This window comes from Hyaena hyaena, unplaced genomic scaffold (assembly GCF_003009895.1).
Source record: "Hyaena hyaena isolate Hyena2069 unplaced genomic scaffold, ASM300989v1 scaffold_302, whole genome shotgun sequence".
NCBI lineage: Eukaryota > Metazoa > Chordata > Mammalia > Carnivora > Hyaenidae > Hyaena > Hyaena hyaena.
The window spans coordinates 562,573-583,267 of NW_024080936.1; the positions used below are offsets into that span (position 1 = coordinate 562,573).

Genomic DNA, 20,695 nt, shown 5'->3' on the forward strand with positions numbered 1-20,695 from the left:
CAGGGCAGGGTCTTGAGAGCCACCAACGTGAGCGTCGGGTGGGGGGGAGGTCTCCCTAGCAAGCAGGAGGCGGCCAGTGTCTGGTCCCTGGGCAGCTGGCCCGCTATGCGGGTGCCAGGCAGTCAGTCAACAATGGCCTCTTATGTTGTGGGCCGGTCTCCTCCAGCCTGGCCCTAGGCCTCCCCATGGGCAGCAGCCCCCCACCCCCCTGGCCTGAGCGTGACCACCGTGGGCATCTGCCAAACACTCCCGGGGGAGATGCGCAGCGCCTTCCCCCTCCCCACGGTCTCTTCGGGCAGGAAAAGTAGACCATCTGGGAAGTAGTGAAAAGGCACATATATTTAAAAAAGATCTCTTTACATATGTACATTTGAATTAATTATAAATACACATAGAAACCCGGAGCCCACCCACTCCGCCAGCTCCATGGCGGATTCTGGGGCCTGGGAGAGGTGGCTGGACAATAATTTAGGGAGCAAAGAGTGGGGGAGAATTGCATATATTAATGGGGGGTGGGGTCTGTCCCATGGAGTCCCCCAGAGAAGGCAGGGCCCTGAGCACCTGGGGTTTCCTGAGTTTCCAGCTCTTGGGGCCACCCAGTTTTGTGGACTGCAGGGTGTCTGGTCAGACCAGGCCCTGGAGGGTGGGTGGGGAGCCCCTGCCTAGGCCTGGAGAGCAGGAGAGGACAGAGGGAGGGTGCGCCCCCCACCCTCGGGCCCTGCCCAAGCCTAGACCCCAAGTCGTCCTGAGTGGGACCTGCACTGCCTGGGAGGGCCCGGAGGGGCGGGCAGGGAAGGCACTGCAGTGGAGGCCTCCGGAAGCTGGGGGCGGGGGGGGCACTGCAGCCCCTCCCCCGGGAGTCAGAGGGGGAACCTGGGCCCCCGCTCACCCCCCACGTCGGCAGGAGAGAAGATTGAGTCCATGCAGACGTGGTGCGTATTGCAGATAAATAAGTTTCCTCTCGGACACCGGCTGTGGGCCGCTTGCCGGGCCTACGAGTTGGGAAAGGGGGGGCCGAACTGGATGACGCTCTGCCGCTCGGGACCCCCGCTGCCCCCGGGCGCTCCGGCTGCCCCGGCGCCGGGCCCAGGGGGCCCGGGGGGCGGCCCAGCATTGAAGGAGCGCAGCATTTCCTCAAGTACCTCCTTAAAGTTGATGTCAGAGCGCTGGTGTGCCAAGGCCGCGGCGTCGGCCGTGCAGTCCGGGGCGCCCAGCGGCAGGCCGCCGGACGCCGGCGCGGGGTCCGGGGGCGGGGGTGGGAAGGCAAAGGGCGGGGGCTGCGGGAAGGCCTGGGCCGGCGGGCTGTAGGTGAGGTCCAGGACCTCGCCGGGGCCGCAGGGCAGCTGGAGTGGGCGCAGGGCTGGGGGCGGCGCGGGGACGCCGGGGCCCCTCGCCTGCTTGCGCTTGACGTCAGCGTCCATGAGCTGCAGCTCCTGCAGCACGCGGCGCACGCAGCCCTCGGGGATCTTGATGCCTGGGGGCCGGGCGGCGGGTCAGGGCCTCGCGGTGGCGACGCTTCCCCCCCCACCCCCTCCCCGGCGTGCCCACCTGCTCACCGACTTGCTTCTTCTTGTCCTTGGTCTTGAGGCGCACGATCTGCAGGTAGCTGCTGCTGGTGACGTCGGCCATGACGGCGGCGATGCGGCCCCACACCCGCAGCAGGGCCCCGCACAGCATGTAGTGGTGCCGCAGCCGCAGGCCCTGGACGCAGTCCTTGCCCTCCTGCACCAGCCGGCAGTGCCGGTTCCTGGGGGCGGTCGGGGGGGAGGAGAGGCTCGCATCCACGGGCTCCACGCTCCTCCCCCACACCCAGTTCTGCTCCCGTCCAGGGTCTCTGTGCCGCCGCCTCCGCGGTCCCCGCGCACCCCAGGCGCCCACAGGCCCCCTCTTGCCCTGTGCCACGCACAGGGTCCCTCCTTGTGCAGCTGCTTTGCAGAGAGGGCAGGGCCAGGCCGAGCAAAGCCACGGCGAGCGGCGCCCCCAGCCCACGCCCAGCCCTCACCATGCCGTGTGGCTGCAGTGCGTCAGCGAGAAGGCGTAGCTGTTCTCCCAGTGCTCCCTGGCCTCCTCTGCTGTCACCTGGGGACACACACGGCCACGTGAGCCACCATCCACGATTCCCAGCACACAAGCAGGAAACTAAGGTCCACAGTGCCCCAGGCCGGCTTGTGCTGCGCCGGTGGCTGGGTGAGCTGGGTACCGAGCTGCGGCTAGGGGACCTGCAGTGAGGGGGGCGCATGCGCCAGGGGGCACGGGCACGCCCAGCCCGGCAGCGGCTCCTACCCAGTGGAACTTGCGGCACAGGCTGTCGAAGGTCTCCAGCTGGCTCTGCCGGCCCACGTTGGGCTTGTACACCGTGAAGTGCTTGCCGCGGCTCTGCTCCGCCAGGAGGCAGCTCGGCTTGTTGCCCCGGACCTGGGCAGGGGTGCGGGAGGCGGGGAGGTGGGGGACGCTGCCTTCCCCTCCCTGCCCCTTCCGTCCCCTCACAACTCTGCTGGGGCCCCGGCCCTGGGGACGCGTTGGGGGCCTAGAGACACCCACCTTGTAGGAGAGGTAGAAGCCATCGTGGGGGCCCGTCAGCTCCAGGGACTTGGCGTAAGCCTCATCCCACTTCAGGCCACGGTCCACACTGATCTGCAAGAGCGCGTGGGCTCAGAGTGGGGCGAGGAGCGCTGGGGCCGCGCCTGCGCGCACTGGGTGGCTCAGCGCCTACTCACCTTATAGAAGACCACCTGCCCGTCCTGTGGGTGCCCGGGCGCGAGAAAAACCTGCTGGCTCTCCTCATAGATCTCATCGATGCCGGGGGCCAGGTCTGCAGAGCACGTGCAGGGGTGAGATCCGACCGCCTGGGGGCTTTAGGGAGCTGTCCGTCCAGCTCTCGGGGACGCCCCAGACAGGCCCACTAGGGAGTGCAGGGGAGGCTTGCCCGGCTGAGACGGCCCGGACCCGAACCCCATCCAGCACTCCAGAAGGCAAGTGGCCCTTCCAGTGGTGGCCTGGGATCCGCAGCGGCCCCCCCCCACCCCGAGGACACCCTCACCAGGTGTGAGTACAGACAACATGCACTCAGGGCCCCTGCTCTGCAAGGCTCCTATGAGGCTGGCTATGCAGGAGTCAGCAAACTCTACCTGCCACTGATTTCATAAATAAAGTTTTATTGGCAGGTAGCTGTAGCCATTCATCTTCCAATAGTTTGTGTTTTCACTACCGTGGCCAAGCTGAACCCTCAGATAAGGACTCATCCCTAAAGCTGAACATACAGACTCTGGTCTCTCAGGAGGGCTCGTGGCCCCTGGTCCCTGGCATCCTTGGTGAGGGCCTGGCGTGTGGGGTGTCCGCCGTCAGGGTCCCTCGGGGTAAGGAGAGCAAACGTGCCAAGCATGCTGACCCCCCTCACATCCAAATAAAACTCTCTGGTCCTGGTGGGGGGCAGCCTGGGCTGCCGCAGTCCCCACCCCCTGCCCCGAGTCCTCCTCCGGGGCCCTCGCGGGGCAGGTGATCGCCGCCGCGGCCGGGCCTGGCCCTTCCCTGCCCCGGGAGGCTGTGGCCTGCGGCCCTCACCCAGGATGCCCATGTCGTATTTGCCCTCCTTCTTGTCCACGTCAATGAGGTGGTCGAAGGTGTCGGAGAAATACTGGAAGAGTGCGTTCTGCTTGTGCACCTCGAGCCCCAGGATGCGGTTCAGGAACTTCGTGATGGAGCAATCTGGGGGGCAGGTGGGGAGGGGGCTCAGGCTGCGGCGGGACCCCCAACAGGATCCTGGGGGCTTTGCCTGGAAGACGTGGGGGCCTTCCCACGGGAGAGGGGGCTGTACACAGGACTCACCCTTCTCCACATCCAGACAGCCAGACCGAGATTCACGCCCACCGATGCCAACCGACAGCAGCCCCTGCTTCATGTCTGCGGGGAGGGACAGCTCAAATGTCTTCTGCCCCCATGCCGACCCCCAGCCGGCCCGGGGGCCCCCAGCCCTGCCACCAGTGCGCCGCTGGTAACTGTGTGTGGGAGGGGGTCTCTGGACACAAACCCGGTCTGCCAATCCCAGTGCCCCAGACTGCTCCCAGTGCTCTAGGCCAAGCTGCCCCCACACCCCGGGGACCCTCACTCGCCCCCAGCTCACCCCGGAAAAAGGCGGCATCTCCTCCGGGGTAGCCCTGGGGCAGCGGCACCTTGTTCTCAGTCTGGCTCAGGATGGTGGTGAGGACACAGCTGAGAGCCCGGGCCCCATACTGAGTGCAGAGAGGAAGGGCATTAGGGGAGCCTGGGGCATGGACACGCCCCTCCTGCCCCACCTCCCCCCGACCTCCCCAGGTACCTTGTTCTCAAAGTTGTACTTGCTCAGGTCACGGGACTCAGTGGCACGGCGGTCCCCATGGGTCAGAGCCCCCTGCCCAAGATGGGGAAGGCTGTCACAAGCAGCCCACGCTACCGCCCCCGGCACCTGCCACCCCCCCCCCGGGGACCACGCCCACCCGCTCACCAGGCTCTCCAGCCGCTTGGCAACGATGGAGGCGAACCTTCGCTCCCCAGCCAGTTCTGAGATGAGGAAGACGTACTCGGGGGCAGAGACCTGGTTGGACCTGTGGGTCCGGCCTGAAGGCAGAGGAGGGCTCTCAGGGGCCGCGGGCGGAGGGCTCTCAGGGGCCACAGGTGAGGGCGGCCAGGGGCCACAGGTGAGGGCGGCCCTGGGGCCATGGGTGAGGGCAGCCTGGGGCGGGCCTCACCGAACTGCTGGATGGCGCGGTCAGCACTCCAGGGCAGCTCCAGCGTCACGTGGACCCGGCGCCGCTGGTTCCGGACCCGGCGGTCAGCTTGCAGGGAGATGCCGGAGCTGGAGGCCTCGGAGATGACGGCCACGAGCTGGGGGCGTGGACGGGACAGTCAGAAACCTGCCTGCTCCTCTGTGCCCTGCACGCCCCACCTGGGTCACTGTGGCTCATTTAAGGTGACCCATGCAGAAAAAGTAGGGGGGGTGTCTGTGGGGGAGCCCACGTGGACTCAAACCGGAGCGCAGGCCACGCCTGGCCTGCCCTGGCCGGCGCGGAGCGGCCCGCGCTGTTTCAGTGGAGGGCCTCAGAGGCCCCTGACCAGAGACAGAGCGGTGTGACAGTGACTGAAGCTGGGATGGCCAGGGGGCCTGTGGGGGCCCCGCTCAGGCACACGTGCACACACCCAGCGGGGCCTGCGATGGTCTGGGGTCCTGGGGCCAGCCCCCTGGGAGCCCTGAGCCGCCCTGGTCACGCCCGGTCCTCACCTGCTCCCCCCGCACGGGGGGCCCCTGCTGACACAGCCCGGCCCCCGGGCCCCTGGGCCCTGCCCTCATGCCCACACCTTCTCCCCGCTCATGAAGCGTTCCTTCTCCCTGAGGTTCACATGGTCGATGGAGAGGCCTTGCTCGGCCCGAGACTCGAAGGCCACCGTCCCGTCGGGCCTGGACACCACACGGCCCTTCCTGCCTGTCATCTGGGTGGGGGAGGGGAGGGAGGAAGGGCAGTCAGCCCGCGAGCGGAGGGGCCGGCCCCTCGTGCCTGTCTCCCCGTCCCTGCGCCTGGGCCCCGGGCTCCCGAGTGTCTGTGCCGGGGACGCCGTGGGCCCTGCGCCGGGGCTCGGCCTGGCTCCTGCCACGGCTGCCTGTGGGGCGAAACCAGACCTGGGCTGTCACCTCACAGACGTCCCAGGAAAGGGTACGGTCTGTAGGTGGGGAGGGGACACGGGGACAGGCCTGGGGACCAAGTGTACACGGGGCGTGGGGAAGGTGGGTGCAAAGCCGGGCTAGAGGGCGGTGGAGGGGCCAGGCGACAGTGGCTGAGGGAGGACAGCCGCCCACCAGCCGGCCTGGCCCCCTGGGCTGCATGCTGAATGCTGGGCCTCAGGGCCCTCCCAGCCCCCACGTCACTGTGCTGGGCGGGGACACTGGGGGCCCCCCGGGAGCTCACCTCAGCCACGTGCTCAGGGCCCCCCAGCTGGTTGATGAGCTCGTCCAGGGTGTTCACGGGCAGCTCCCGGCCGAGCGCCCGCACCTTGGCCAGCAGGTCCTGCCTTAGCCGCTCCACGCGCTCCAGGGCGCCGGGGCCGTGTGGGTCTCGCTGCGGGGGGCACAGGGGCCCTGCGGGGCCAAGGGTCAGGGGCGCCCACCAGCCCGGCTGCCCACAGCCCCACGCCAGGCAGTGAAGGGGTCCCTGGGCGGGGGGGGGGGGGGGGGGGGGGGGGCGGCACAGCCACGTGCACAGGAGACGGAGGGATCTGGAATGTTCTCCCTCACCCCACACTGCTGGTGTGGACCCTGTGTCTCCGGCCAGCCGCGTGGCCCTGACGGCTCTGAGCCTGACTCCCCCGCCCGGAAGGTGGCAAGTGCCGGGCCTCACCGCGGTCATCGGCCGGCAGCCCGACAGCGTCCAGGATGACCACGTCGTCGTCCAGCACGGACTCAGGGGAGGAGTGGAAGTCACTGTCCAGGCCGGCGTCGGACTCGGTGCTGCTGTCGTCACTGATGCGGACCACGCCTGCCACCTCGCACACCAGCCTGGGCGCCTTGGCCCCTCGGCCCCGTGGCCGCCCTGCACAGGAGGAACCAGGCTCTGGAGGCGCGCCCGCTCCTCCCTCCTGGGGGGCCCGGCTCAGGGCGATTCCCCTGGAGAGGAAGGGGGCGGCCCGGGGCGTGGTGGGGAGCGGCAGGACCCTGTCTGCTTTCCTGACACTCCAGTTTGCTCTCGGGTGGTGCCCAGGGCGGCCAGGTGCCTGATCTCACAGGGCAACCTCGGTTAGGTCAGCCAAAGGACCTGCCCAGGCCCCGAGGGGACGGGGGGCTAGGCACCTCACACACAGCGCCAGAGTTGAGGATGCCCCAGGTCTGGCTGTGGGACCTCAGGAGAGTTGCTTGGCCTCTCTGAACCTCGCTTTCCACAGTGAGCTGATGCTCAGCATCTGCCGGAAAGCAGCCCGTACCGGCAGTGCCAGGAGGTACCCCGCTCCAGGGATGCCTTCCTGAGTCCCATCGCGGCCCACGCAGCCAGCGCGGTGAGGCCGCCAGGCTGGCTTCCACCAAGGGCGTGCAAGGCCGGGACCAGAATCTTGGGCTCCCCCATCTGAGGGTGACACTGGGAGCCACAGGTGGCCATGCTGGAGAATGAGCTCACCACGCCGTTGCGCAGCGCGGGGGTTTGGTCTTTTAATAACTTGGCAGCTGAGGAGAGGTCGCCGGCCCTGTGGGTGCCTGTGTCTCCCCTGCAGTGAGGGCAGCCTGGAGGCCCCCCCCCCCGGTTTCTCTCCTGGGAAACTGAGCCGGGTGCCTCTGTGTCCCCTGGACACGCAGCGTGGGCACCGCAAGCCGGGCCTGTTCAGAGACGGGACCCCTCTGGCTCTGCCACGAGCAGCAGAGAGAGGCCGATGCTGAGACGGGCGCCCACAGCGCGGACGAGGGAGAGAGCGAGGACGGGAGGGAGACCCGGGCAGGTGAGAGGTCGGGGCTGGGGGGGCTTACGTTTTCTCTTACTGCCTGCGCCTCTCTCTCGCTTTCTTTTGGTTGAAGGAAAGTGCTTCTGAATTAGTGACAAAAAGACGCCCCTGCAATCAAGAAGCAAAATTATTCTTGGTACAGGAGGGATCGCGCCTGGAGCAGCTCTGGGAAGGGTGCCCGGGCCTTGGAGAAGGCAGGCAGGAGCGGGGGGAGGTGTGAGGACTGTGAGGTGGACATGAAGAAGGGTATAAGGACTAGGGGTGGGGGGTGCGGGCTGAGGGTGGGCACAGGGGCCCAGTCTCACTGTGAGGCCTGGGCGTGGCTCCCTCCTCCGGCCCTCAGGGCTCAGGCTCGCTCCTAAAATCTGCCCAGTCCCTGAAACAGTGCCGCAGCCGTGCAGGGGGATGGGCCTGGGGCCCTCGTTCTGAAACCCCGGGTCCCTCTGCTGGCACCCTCTGAGCCCTGGGGTCACGCATGGCTCATCTTCCCGGCCCATCGTTTCTGAGGGCTGGGGCTGGTGTCTGAGCAGGTACACACTTGGGCTCTCACAGCACTGGCTGTCACGCAGGGAGAACGGGGGGCAGAGGGGACTGTCCCCTCCCCCCCCGGGGGCTTCCAGCGTCACTCACTCAGCGGCAGAGACAAAGCAGTCAAGCTGCCCATCTTTCTGGTCCAGCACCTCCCGGGTCCGAGCCTCACCCGTGGACTGCAGCCCGATGACCACACACTGGGGGGGTGGGGGAGGTCCGGGTGAGCTGGGCTCGGGGACCCCCACCGGCCAGCCCCACAGTGTGGCCCACAGGGAAGCCCTTGGTTCAGAAACCCGGAGTTGGCCTCGGTTTCTCTCTCTTCCCAACCCCGAGTCCCGCTGGCTGCCAGGCCCCCACACAGCCTCAGTCCTCCGGGACCCTCTCACTACTCAGCCCTGCCTGGACACGGAGAGCCGGGGGCTAGGCCATGCCGGTCACCTGCTCCAGGGGAGCTGGTCAGGCAGGCCCAGAACCTTCCAGGCCACACCCTGTCCTCGCAGCCATGCAAGGGTGCGGGGGTCCTGGTGTAACCGCAAAGCCCCAGGCCACTGCCTGGCTCTCGAGTAGACGAGGCAATGCGCCCGGCCACGGCGCCTGCCCGCTCACCTTGTCCCGGGCCAGCTCCTCCCGGGCCAGCTCCACCAGCCGGCGCACTTTGGCGGCGACGCACAGGTACTTGAAGAAGCGCTGGTGGGCCGACCAGAACTGGCCCCACAGTGACTTGCGGGACTCCAGGCCGAGCCAGTCGGCCGCCTGCTGGAACACGCCCAAGGCCTCGGCCCACTGCAACGACACGCCCAGCTGAGCCTGCTACGGCCCCACTTTGTCGCCGGGGGCGAGGGGGTCGTAGGCAGAGCAACACAGAGGCGCTGCCAGTACCAAACAAGAAATGTTAGAAATCCAAAACGTGTGATCCCAGCGAGACCATGGTGAAAATGGCAGACTCCCTCGGCACAGGAAGTGAGGGGACACCTGCCGTGACTGCCTTATGCCAGTAGCCGCTTGGCTCTTGATACTTCAAACCAGGGCATCTCACATGGGACCGTGTCTGCGGATGGCTGTGCCCGTCACGACTGGGGACGCCATCCAGTGGGTGGGGCCGGGGACACTGCTCCACACCCCCCAGGGCCCAGGACGCCCCAGGGGGACGCCCCCCGCCCAGGTGTCAGCGGTGCTGTGGGACGGGACAGGCGGCCCAAACGTGGTTGGAGCCGAAGTTCAAATCATGGACACCGTCGGGGCCGACGCTCAGGCGTGTCCAGTGAGAAGAGAGGAGCTGCCCCCCCAACAGGAGTGGTAACGAGGGTGCAGCCACACCACAGGCATGGACACGTGGACACTGGCAGCCGTAGCGAGTCTCTAAGCAACCAGACGGGCCAACCCCCCATGACACCTGCGGGGACAGACGCTGAAGGAGACGGGAGCAGAATTCCCAAGGGATGTGCACACGCGTGTCCACGTGGTCAGAGACACCGGCCACCAGCTTACCAGCAGGGCCGCGCGGTTGTAGATGCGCTCGAAGGCTGGGGTCAGCGGGATCTCCTCGATGCGGAAGGTGACGCCAGAGAAGCTGAGCTGGCGTGCGATGTACATGCCACTGACTTTCATGTCCATGGCCACGATCTCCATGGCGCCCACGCCCCTGCGGACAAGGACAGGGCCATCTGACCACGTGCTGGGTCCCATTGAGCCACAGAGTAACTTGGGGAGGGGCCGATACCGGGAGCTGAACCCTGGAGAATGAGGAAGGGCCAAGCACGCAGACAGCAGAGGAGGCAGCATGCGCAAAGGCCCTGTGCTCTGATCTGCTTGTGCCCAAGAGGCGGGGACGGGGACAGGGACAGTGGGGGTGGGGGTGGCGCTCCTTTTCCTCGAGCGATGGGAAGTACCAGGCAGACAGAAATGAGCTTTAGGGCGCCTCTGGTTGCTGGACGAGCAGCAGCATCCTGCAGAGGGGCGAGGGTGCAGGGCAGGCACACCTGACACTGGGCCCTAGGGTGTGAGAAGCAGCGCCCCCCGTGGGTCCCTCGCCAGCCCGTCTCAGGCAGGGAAGGGAACCCACCTCTTCTCGATGGCATGCAGAAACTCCTCAAATGTTCGGAAGGGCGTGCCGTCACCCCAGATGCCCAGGCGGCTCATGTAGATCATGTTCCGAGGCTCGGAGGCACCTGGGGTGGGGGAGCCGTTGTCAGCTCCCCCAACCCAGCAAGGTCAGGGCCCTCGGATGCCCCAGGAATGACCCGAATGGAGGCCCAGGCACGGGGGGCTGAGTGGCTACACCCCTGCACCCCCCATGTGCCTGCTGCAGCACTACACACCCCTGCACAGCCCCTTGTGGCGCTCTACCCCCCTGCACGCCCCCCCACGGTGCTCCACCCCCCCACATGCCCCCCCGTGGCACTGCACCTCTCCTGCATGCCCACCTGCGGCACTGCACCCCTTCTGTGCCCCCCCATGGTGCTCCACCCCCCCGCATGCCCCCCTGCAGCACTGCAACCACCCCCCGCATGCCCCCTCGTGGCGCTCCACCCCCCACACCCCTCCCCGCACATACACCCCCGCAGCAATGCACACAACCCCCCCCCACGCCCACCTGTGGCGCTGGCGTAGACCACTCTGGCCAGGGGCAGCTTGCTCTGCAGGTCCAGGACGGCTTTGCCCATCTTTGTGGAGCTGGCGTTCTTGGCTTTGTGACACTCATCAAACACGATCTGGTGCAGGCAGGGGTTAAGGACTGTTCTGGGAAGCAGGCAGCCCCAGGGGCGCTGGCCTGATGCCACAGGGCACCCCATTCTGATGGAGGAGCTCGGCAGTCACAGGGTGGGAGCCTGGGAATGTCACCGCCAGGGCAAGTGGGAAACAGCCTTGCGGCCCCCTGGAGCCGGCAGACGGACAGGTGCCGTGTAGACAGGGCAGATGCACAGACGTGCGTGCCGGGGAGCACGGAGAAATGGGGGGGCTCTGAGGAAGAGGACTGGGAGCAGGCAGGCATCCCAGCTGTGACCGGTCCCCTGGGGGCGCTGGGGAAGGGCGCGGGGTCCCTGCATAACTTCCCACAGATCCTGAGATCACTTGACAAACAGGAGAGCAGGGGAAGTTCTTTGTGCTTTAAGAAAGAAGAAGCCAGTTACAGGCAAACATGCATATCAGGAAGGCGTTTTAATTAAACACAAGGCACACTTCGCGCACACACACATATACACACGTGCACACACCTCACGTAAAGCCCGCCACAGGCTCTGGCAGGAGCGAGACCGAGGAACAGGAGTGTGGAGGCGAGCACACAGCCTCTGGGCTGGAGGCTGTCACTGCCCCTCCCCCTCCCCCACCCCGGTGCCAGGGTCGCACATGGGACTGATTCTGTAGGACAGCTGGCACCTGACACGGGTAAACCCCAGAGCTCGCCCAGCTGAGTGGAAAGGACACAGGGGGCCAATGTCTCTCTTCCCATCTGTGACTGGGACCAGGAGTGAGAAGGACCTTTGGAGAGTGCTGGGCGGCTTTTGGGCCGGTCACCCCATTTCTGGGAATGGGCCTGAGGACAGTGAGAAGGGGTGAAGGAGCACCCTGGCCAGGCCCAGTCACTCAGGGGTGTTTATGACCGGGAGAGTGGCCCCTGAGGCAGGGCATCATGAAACGCAGTGATGTGCAAACGCGCCCAGGCTCAGGCAGGGGGACAGTGCACAGGAAGACGAGTCCTTCAGGGGGCCAGGCCCCGCCCCCAAGCACCGCAAGGAGCACGGAGCCCGCGGTGCACACCATAGGGCAGGCTCCCGAGCTGGATGGAGCCCAGGGGACCCTCCACAGGCACCAGTGCAGAAATCCAGAAAAAACTGTGGCCCCCACCCGGCAGCTCACTAGGGGTCGGGGGGACATGGGGGCGCTGAAGTGTTGACGCCTGATGGATGTGATTCAACAGCAGCGCACACACGAGCCACGCCAGCCCGTCCTCTCCTGCCTCTCCTGCTCTCCCTGCTGCTTTCCCAGAGTCTGGGAGAAGCACAAGACAAAGCTATCTAGATTTCACAGAAGAAAAACAGCACAATCTCCTCCAACGCTGGAACTTCCTGCCACAGTCGGGAAGGACCCGAGCCAATACCGGTGTGGATACCCGTCAACCGACCAAGCGGCCAACCAGTCATCAAAGCCCCTCAATCCCAGCAGCCTGGTTTCTGGCCCAGCTGTTTTCCTGCTGCCTGGGCCTGGCCTCCCACCTCCATGGAGCCCGAGACGAATTGGGAGGAAAGAGGGGGAGGAAGAAGGGGGGAAAGCGAGAAAAGGAGGGAGGAAGAGGGGGAGGGAGAAGGGAGAAAAGAAGGAAAAGGAGAAGGAAAAAGGGAAGGAAGGAAGAGGAGGGAGAAGAGAGAAAGAAGAAAGAGGAGGAGAGAGAAGAGACAAGGAAGGAAGAGAAGAAGGAAAAAGAAAAAAGAGGAAGAAAAGGAGGAAGAGGAGCAGAAGGGGCGCCTGGGGGCTCGGTCGGTTGAGCGTCCGACTTCGGCTCAGGTCAAGATCTCACGGTTCGTGGGTTCGAGCCCCGCGTCGGGCTCTGTGCTGCCAGCTCAGAGCCTGGAGCTGCTTCAGATTCTGTGTCTCCCTCTCGATCCTCCCCTGCTCATGCCCTGTCTCTGTCTCTCTCTCAGAAATAAATAAAACATAAAAAAAAAAACTTTAGGAAGAGGAGCAGAAGAGAAGGAAGGAGGAGGGGGAGGGGGAGGAGGGGAAGAGGAGGACTGATGGGTAGGAAGGGGGGGCAGGAGGAGGGGGAAGAGGCAGAGAAGGAAGAAGGGGCATAGGAAGCGGAGCAGAAGAGGGAGAGACTGAAGAGGGGGAGGAGGAGGGAGGGGAGGAGGGGGAGGAGGGTGGCAGAGGAAGGAAGCGCCCTCTGCCTCATTCCGTGGCCACAGGCACCTCCCCACCCTGGGGGCCCCACTGCGCCCCCGCGCCTGCGGTCAGGGGTGCAGCTCGCTGGGGCCGGGACGCCGAGCCAGACCGCAAGGGGACAAGAGCGGTCACTGAGGGCGAGCCTCCTGCCGGGAATCCCTTCCCGTGGCTGCGCCCGGCTTCCGGGATCAGGGACGGGGTGACATCCCGGGACTGCGAAGCCGCGCCCCCGGCCCCGCCCCTCCCGCCCCTCCCCCTCCCGCCCGGCCCCGCCCCCGCAAGGCCCCGCCCCCTCCAGTCCAGGATACGACTCCGTCGAAGGCCTCCCCGCACCACTCCAAGATCTGGCGGATGCGCGTGCGGTGCTGCCCGCCGGCCTGGCTCTCCCCGATCAGGGCGGAGTAGGTGGCGAAGAGGACGCCCTCTGAGGTAGTGTTGTCTCCGTATTTGATCTGGGGACGAGGGGCAGACGTGGGGGTGCAGCCAGGCTCACTCCAGGACCCCGCCAGCCAGAAGGAGGGGGCGACCCCACCCACCTTGCTCAGAGCGTGCACCGCGATGCCTGAGGCGTCGATGTCCCGAAGGTCGCGCTCTGCGTCATACTTGAGATCATTGGAGACGCTGAACCTAGGGGTGCGGGCCGGTGGGTGCCATGGCGCCCCCTCTCTTCCCTGCCCACCTGCGCTTGCGGCCAGGGCTGGGGGGTGGGGACAGCACACTCACCACAGGGACTTCTTCCGGCCCCGCAGGTAATTCTCCAGGATGATGCCGGCCACCGTGCGCCCCTTGCCGACACCCGCACCGTCGCCAATGAGGAAGCCGGCCCGCTGCCCGCTGGGGAGCAGGACCTCGTGTTGCTGCGGGACAAGGGCCGGCGGTCAGGGCCTGGCAGGAGGCCCCGGTGGGCTGTGGGCCGGCGGAAGACCCGAGGTTACCTGGCAGGCGTAGGTGATGGCCTCCAGCTGCAGGGCGGACAGGGCCCCGCTGTCGGAAGTGGGCAAGGCGAGGGTGTAGGTAATGTCCGGCGGCGGGACGCTGGACAGAGTGCTGGTCTCCACCACGCGGTCGGGGTGCTGCTTCCCAATCTTGGCTGCAGAGGCACGGCCAGGGACAGGTCGGGGGCGTGGTCAGAGTCTCAGGGTTGGCTTTGAGGGTCTAAGATGGGGGGGCTCCCAGAAAACAGAGGGGTGGACGGGGGGCAGGGGACCCATCTGTGCTTTGCACAAAGCCGTGTGGGGAGAAAGGTGGGCTTTTCAGGGTACCCTCTGTGCTGTCTCGGGCTCTGTGTCACGCGGGGATTACAGAAGTGCCCCCAAGGTCAGACCGCAGCTCCCCAGCCCCTCCAGAAACCCGGAGATGCCCGCACCCCCACCCCAACCAGCTGGGGTTTCGTGCAGGGCAGGGCACTCACATTTGGAGGGCACGTAGTCGGCGTAGGTCTCCGTGTGGCCCAGCTCCTCTCCCTCATCCTCCTCTGCCTCCTCCTCCTCCTCAGGCTGACTCTGAGACTGAAGGTCAGTGTCAGAGCTGTGGTCAGGGCTGCATGGCCCTGTCCTGTCCAGCACGGCCAGCCTTCCCCCAAGGGGCAGGCAGTCCAGTGAACAGGAGGGGTGGGGAGTGGCCCACCCGTTCACAGTGTGGTGCCTCCCAAGAGCCTGTTTCCCCATCTGTAAAATGGGCAGATCTTGCTTCCAAACAGATACCTCTTGAGTGTTCTAGTCCCTACGAGGGGTGGGAGGTGGGCAGGGCTGGGGAGGAAGCCTGGCTTACCTGGTAGCTGACCAGGAGGGGGGTGCTGGAGAGCGAGGACACGGGGTCCTCAACACCCGTCCACGGCCCAGCGGGCAGGAGCAGCTGGAGGGGAGAGCGGACATGAGCCTGCAGACAGGACGTGGGGAGGAAGCACCTCCATGGCCCCCCTGGCCTGGCCTCCAGGGGGGGTGGGTCCCACGTTGTCTTCCTGCCCCCAGTGCAGGGCCAGCTGCCTGCCTCCTTCCTGCTGCCCGCCAGCGTGTTCGTTTGAGCAACAGGCTATAATTCCCATCACACAGATAAACAGAGCGAGGACATGCCCCAGGCCCCGGTCACACCCTGGGGAGCCTGACCACCGGAGTCCGGCCCAAGGGGACCAATAACCTGGCAGGCAAAGCTGGTGCCTGGATGGGGCGGGTCCATCAGCCCTGGGGGCACGAAGCCCACTGGGATTGGAACTCACGTGGCGCCCAGGGAGCCTAGCTGGCTCAGTCGGCTAAATATCTGACTCCTGATTTCACTCGGGTCGTGATCTCACTGTGAGTGCCAGCGCCGCATCAGGCTCTGGCTGACAGCTCAGAGCTGCTCGGGTTCTCTCTCTCTGCCCCTTCCCCCCACCCCACTCAGGCTGTCTCCCTCTCAAAAATAAAAAAAAAGAATTCACGTGGCATCCAGAGTCCACAGATGGGCCAGGACAGGAGACCCAATCGGACTTCAGCCGTATCAAACCTGGCCGTGACCTGCCCACCCTCAGGGCGCGGTTACACCCGTGGGTTACACCCGTGGTTACCTCCCCTGGGACCCCCACCCCCCACGGCTGGTGGCCATGAGCGCCAGGTGTCCGTTCCAAGCACACGTGGAGCTCAGGTGTCCTTTACAGTCTCCGGGATGACACAGGTCCCCCAGGGATTCGGTCGCATGACACCCCACTTGATTTTTGCAACCCACGCTGTCTTCAAAGAAGAAAACATAATGAAAATCAAGATGCCAGGAGACCAGAAACCTTTCCTCAATGCCCAGTCCCCTTCTTTCCAATGAATAAAAACAAACAGCCGGGCCCGGGTTCCGGGAGGCTGAGTCAGGCGGTGGGCTGGCAACCAGCAGGGTGTGGGCGCTGCGCTCCGCTGCCCTCCCGCTGTCCACTTCAAGCCGCCGCGCCTCATGCCAGCCTGCAGGGGCTGGGGGCTGCTCAGGAGTCCTTCGGCCCAGACACGGGAGGGTGCCTGGGTCGCCACTGTGGCTGTCAAGGGCAGGGGCCGTGGCAGACTGCCTTGGGCACTTCTTGTCCCTCTGTGGGTCCCACACTGGGCCCCGTTATTCTGCCGTCTGGGCCCCAGGCGCTGCCCGAGGAACATCAAAGTGGCGGGGCAGGCGTCGTGTCCACTACCGCGTCCCACGGGGCAGGGCTCCCTGGGCTCCACCCGCTGCTGGCCGGAAGGGGCTGCTCCTCCTCGGATGCGCGTGGCCCCTGTCCACATTCCCAGTGCTGCCCTGTCAGCCTGAACGAACGTTCCAGCTCCTGAAAGCTAGACGCTTCTCTCCCAGCAGAGAACCCTAGGGGGGCCTGGAGGGGGCGAGGGCTCCCCAAGGCCGGCACTGGGCCTGGTCTCCCTCACCGGTGCGCCTGCTGCCCGGGTCCTGGGGACGAGCTGGGGTCTGGGCTTGGCGCACGCGGAGACCCTGCTCCCCTCCCGTGACTCCTGCCCGGCCTCAACTTCCCCACCCCACCCCCATCAGCGCCCTGCGGCCGCAGCTTCACAGACGCCAATTCAGCACTTGACCCCTTGCAGAAAGCTGGCCGGGGGCCACCCCTCCAGGGCCCCCAGACCTTGCCAGGGTCCCCAGGGGGCAGAAGCACCAGAGTAAGAAGCAGTGTTCGAAGCTGCTCATTGCTCATCTCCTGCCGAACCCCGCATCCGCACCAGAGCACAGCGTGGCCGGTGAGCCGGGGGAGACAGCAGGGTTGGTGCCTGGCCACGAGGCACGACTTTTCACAGAAGGTCCCACCCAGCCCAAGCATTTTCTGGGCCGTGCAGGAAACATGAGTACCCCTGACCTGTGACCTCGCTCACTGCTATCTGCGAATAACCTGGATCTGCCCCCAGCCTGTGGATGGGGCCCTCGGGAGAGCTGACCTTGTCCGGGGCAGAGGGGCCAGTGCTCACATCCCAGATGGTGGGCACCTGGCTGAGGCTGTCCGCCGGCAGGAAGTCAGGTGTGTCCGCGATGTCTGAGAGGGAGTCCACGGACGAGGAGAAGATGGAGGCGTTGGAGAGGTCATCGAGGTACGTGGAGTCCTGGAACGTGAGCGGAATGAGAAGCAGCCTGTGTGTCCGGGGTGGGGGCAGCCAGGAAATGGACACACCTGCTGCAAACAGGTGCGAGGCACCCGCACCCGCTGCCCCGCGGAAGGACCCTGAACACACGACGCTCAGGGAGGGAACCAGGCACGAGAAGCCACGTGGGGTGTGAGTCCACACGTGTGAAACGTCCAGAACAGGCTCATCCACGGACAGGAAGGGGGCTCGTGGGGGTTGGGGGAGAGGAAGGAGGTGGGATGATGGCTGATGGGGACAGGGTTATGTTTGGGGACATGGAACGTTCTGGAATTAGGTGGCACTGGGTACATGTGACACCAGTACACAGATGTCAGGGCACAGAGGGCCCCACACCTTCAAGGGACTGGTGTGCTGGACACGTTACACACAAGTTAGAAACCTAAGTTTAAAGAAATCAGCCCCAATGCGGGGTGTTCCCACGTTGCCTTCCCCCCCACCCCAGGGTCACAGGCACTGAGAACCTGTGTGTTCAGACAGACACTCGGAGACCAGCCCTCCACCCGGCTGGGTTCTGGTGTTCATACCACCAACCACCAGGAGGGGGCAGTAGGGGTCCAGTTTTGCACACAGGGACCCTGGGTGCCTAAAGCTGGGGAGGGGCAGGCCTCCTTCCCCATCCCTGAGCCCCTGCAAGTCCAGACGGGGGGGGGGGGGGGGTACAGTCCTCAGCAGACTCCTCATGGGGAGGGAGCCCCATAGACCTGCCCAGATGAGGCCCTTCCGTCTGACCTCCACGACAGAAGACCAGGTCACACTGACCTCTCAGGTCAGTCCGTGGGGGCATTTTGTGAGCAGGGCAGAGGCCAGTGGGGCTGGATAAGGCCATATGTAGGAGCGATGGAGGCCCCAGGCCCTGTGCATGGCTTACGTGTCTTGGCCTGTTGGGGCCACTGGGGAGCCAGGGCCAGCCAGGTGGGATGCCAGTGCATGAGCACCAGGCGAAGGTGAGGCAGACAGGCGGGGCGGGCCAGCAGCCATCTTGGGCTCTGGGGACGAAGGAGAGGTGTGGGCCTGGAGCCACCCGGATGCAGCTGGCTCGGGCCCCAAGGCCACAGCTGAACCGGCTTCTGCAGGGTGGAGGCAGCGTCCCTGCAGCCTCCCGGTCCCTGAGAACGGGCCCCTGGCCTCGGCCGGTGCTCCTGCCCCCTCCGCCTGTGAGGGCTGTGTTTCTGGGGCTCCCTTCCCACGAATCTCTGTTGGAATCAGACCCCCATTCCTGGTGATAACGTCCAGCCTCCCCAAGGCTCTGTGCTCGGAAGCCAGAGCACACGCAGTCCTAGGGCGATGCAGCCCATTGTGCGGGAAGGACAGGAGGACTCCTCGGGAAGGGGTGGGCAGGGACGGGGCCAGGCCTCCCTGAGGGTGACCGGATGCAGGAGCCTCTCTCCCAGATGGGGCTGGTCCCGGAGTCCGGCCGGGACCACCGTGCCCACATCAGCTGGTGTGAGGCTAGGTGCCTTGATCAGACGCCACTCGAGGCGCCCTCGTGGCAGATGGCATATGGGAAGCCAGAGGGGCTGCCACTGGCTCCTGCCCCCGGGCAGTGCCAAGCCCAGACCCATGGGAGGTGCACCCCGGCGGCAGCCTGGACAAGTCTGGGCGAGGAGGCAGACAGCAGCTGGCACCTGCTCGGGCAGGCAGTGGCCAGAGGAAGGTCTGTAAAAGTCCGCAGCTCTGGGACAGACGTGGGACACACCAAGCCCCCAGTGGGAAAAGGCACAGCCTGACCCCTGGGATGCCCATCACCCTCAGTGGGAGCCCCATGGCTCACCAGGCCACAGCAGCCATCAGTGGGGCAGGGGAGGGCTGAGCTGGCAGTGCGGGGTCTGGCCTGGCTGGCCGTGAGAACTGCTCTCTGCCCATCGGGACCTCCTACAGACTCGGCCCCATCCCGGAGCAGCTGGGGTCAGAGGGGACCCAGCCCGAGTCTGGAATGTGACGCCAGGGAAGGCTGGGCCACAGCAGCTGGTGGCCGGCTCCCTGTGGAACACACGGAGCACGCACCCCTGCAGGCTGCCTGGGGTGGTGTCTGGGTGTAGGCGAAGGTGGCTGTGTGTCTTTGCTAAAATCTCTCTGAGACCCCATCTGAGAGCGGCCTTCCCAGAGGGCACCACCAAAGCCGGGTCAGAGTGACGAAAGCCCCTGAGGTCATCAGCCCAGCAGCGCCAAGGGGCCCTGAGAAGTGGCCCTGCTTCCTGAAGGGGAAACAGTCACCGGCAGTAGGGTGGGCAGGTGGGCAGGAGCCCCAGTGAGGAGGCTGCTCAGGGGGACCTACCCCTGCGTGGGCTGCACACAGCGGTCCCTCCCCACGAGCAGCACACCCGGCCGGGAGGCCAAGGCCAACGTCAGTGGTGAGGAACCTCGCGGACAGCGGACGGCCTGAGGAAGACACTCCCCTCAGAGCCATCGTGGGACGAACCCGGGGGGCGGGCATCCGGCAGGACCCCCGCCCCGTGCTCCTCCCGACCGCCCAGGGCAGCCGCCCGCGGAAAGGGGGAGAAAGCGTCTCAGCCCAACGGGGCCTAAGGAGAGTGAGATCGGAATTCACACGGGGCGGCGATGGGACCCTGGGACAGAGGACGCGGGGGGCCGAGGGATCTTCGGTTAAGGAGGGTGCACGGGCGCCTGCCTGCCCCACTCAGACGAGCTGCGCTGAGGCGTAAGCAGGGGCCTGGGGTCCGTGGGGACCGTACTGTCCTCTACGACTGTGCACGCCACGCCGCTCCACGATAAAGGGGGGATAAAGGGGGTACTTAAAAAGTGGGGATGAGGGGCGTCTGGGTGGCTTGAGCGACTGAGCCAACGACTCCTGATTTTGGCTCAGGTCATGATCCCAGGGTCATGGGTTCCTGGGAGCCCCACGGAGCGAGTGACCGGCTCAGGGCTTGGTGCCGAGGCCGCTCCCCAAACTCTCCCTCCCTCTGCCCCACCCCCTGCTCGTCCTCCCGCTCTCTCAGAAAAGACAAAAGCGTGGCGATGCTGCCCTCAGCAGCTCTCCCCTAGATCCTTGGGTCAAAGGGAGGCAAGGCCTCAAGCCGGGCACCCAGGGTCCCTCCCAGCTCCACCCCCTACGTGGAGTGGGAGGCGGGGATGAGGGTGGGGCAGGAGCTGACCCCGCCCAGTTGAGCGGAGGGCCAAGGGGGTCCCCATGTCAGGCCATGATGCCCAGCAGCCACCCAGCAGACCTCCAAGATGACCCAAACCCAAACTTATCCTCCACGGACACCCCGCAAAGCGCCTGCCCTCAGACCCCAGGCTCCCACCTGACCCAGTGGGGTGGGAGCAAGCTGGTCCCCCTGACAATTTTGGGGGTTAGCTGCTGTGGTTCGGCCTCTCAGCATTTTGGGGTTCCCTGCACCAGGCGGAGACCTGGTGGGACCTGGTGGAGCTGTCCAACAGTGCCCCCCAACTCTGGCCACAGACCTGCGGGTGGGGACAGGATGACCCCCACCCCAGACCTGCTCTGGGCCTTTCCTGGGGTGGGGGGCTGCATGCGATCTGACCCCAGAAACGACCTGCAGAGGCAGGCTCGGTCATGCCAGCCCTGAGTTGGGGCTGGAGCCCTTCCCTGACCCGGGGGAGCCGGAGGAGGGACTGAGGGACGGGGAGCTCCTACCTGGCCAATCGGAGCCCATGTGTGCGGCATTCCGCCAGCTCCTGCCCGGGGCGCCCCAGACACTGTCAAGGGCAGGCGCTGAGCCCCGGGGGGGGGGGGGGGGGGGGGGGGGGGGGGGGGG

At 66.0% G+C, this 20,695-nt stretch overlaps 1 protein-coding gene across 5 annotated transcripts in view; it reads right to left on the minus strand.

Moving 5' to 3' along the window:
• Positions 1 to 320: 320 nt before the first annotated feature.
• The window catches only part of SBNO2 (strawberry notch homolog 2), a 48,190-nt gene continuing 27,815 nt past the window's right edge, over positions 321 to 20,695 (minus strand). For 4 of the 5 annotated variants that reach the window (XM_039248171.1, XM_039248173.1, XM_039248175.1 and 1 more), the window contains 28 exons: positions 16,755 to 16,916; positions 14,638 to 14,721; positions 14,279 to 14,375; positions 13,803 to 13,957; positions 13,591 to 13,724; positions 13,404 to 13,494; positions 13,176 to 13,319; positions 10,580 to 10,697; positions 10,049 to 10,154; positions 9,475 to 9,628; positions 8,593 to 8,769; positions 8,086 to 8,183; positions 7,481 to 7,563; positions 6,366 to 6,557; positions 5,937 to 6,106; positions 5,332 to 5,463; positions 4,725 to 4,860; positions 4,481 to 4,593; positions 4,316 to 4,387; positions 4,121 to 4,229; positions 3,826 to 3,900; positions 3,562 to 3,705; positions 2,718 to 2,812; positions 2,542 to 2,634; positions 2,284 to 2,415; positions 2,003 to 2,079; positions 1,557 to 1,747; positions 899 to 1,474 (listed from right to left, as the gene is read on the minus strand). In XM_039248171.1, the coding sequence (XP_039104102.1) occupies positions 993 to 1,474; positions 1,557 to 1,747; positions 2,003 to 2,079; positions 2,284 to 2,415; positions 2,542 to 2,634; positions 2,718 to 2,812; positions 3,562 to 3,705; positions 3,826 to 3,900; positions 4,121 to 4,229; positions 4,316 to 4,387; positions 4,481 to 4,593; positions 4,725 to 4,860; positions 5,332 to 5,463; positions 5,937 to 6,106; positions 6,366 to 6,557; positions 7,481 to 7,563; positions 8,086 to 8,183; positions 8,593 to 8,769; positions 9,475 to 9,628; positions 10,049 to 10,154; positions 10,580 to 10,697; positions 13,176 to 13,319; positions 13,404 to 13,494; positions 13,591 to 13,724; positions 13,803 to 13,957; positions 14,279 to 14,375; positions 14,638 to 14,721; positions 16,755 to 16,916 (3,816 nt within the window). In that variant the 3' untranslated portion in view covers positions 899 to 992. Of the gene's footprint in view, positions 1,475 to 1,556; positions 1,748 to 2,002; positions 2,080 to 2,283; positions 2,416 to 2,541; positions 2,635 to 2,717; positions 2,813 to 3,561; positions 3,706 to 3,825; positions 3,901 to 4,120; positions 4,230 to 4,315; positions 4,388 to 4,480; positions 4,594 to 4,724; positions 4,861 to 5,331; positions 5,464 to 5,936; positions 6,107 to 6,365; positions 6,558 to 7,480; positions 7,564 to 8,085; positions 8,184 to 8,592; positions 8,770 to 9,474; positions 9,629 to 10,048; positions 10,155 to 10,579; positions 10,698 to 13,175; positions 13,320 to 13,403; positions 13,495 to 13,590; positions 13,725 to 13,802; positions 13,958 to 14,278; positions 14,376 to 14,637; positions 14,722 to 16,754; positions 16,917 to 20,695 lie in introns of all 5 variants that reach the window. The other variant, XM_039248172.1, reaches the window with a different exon arrangement.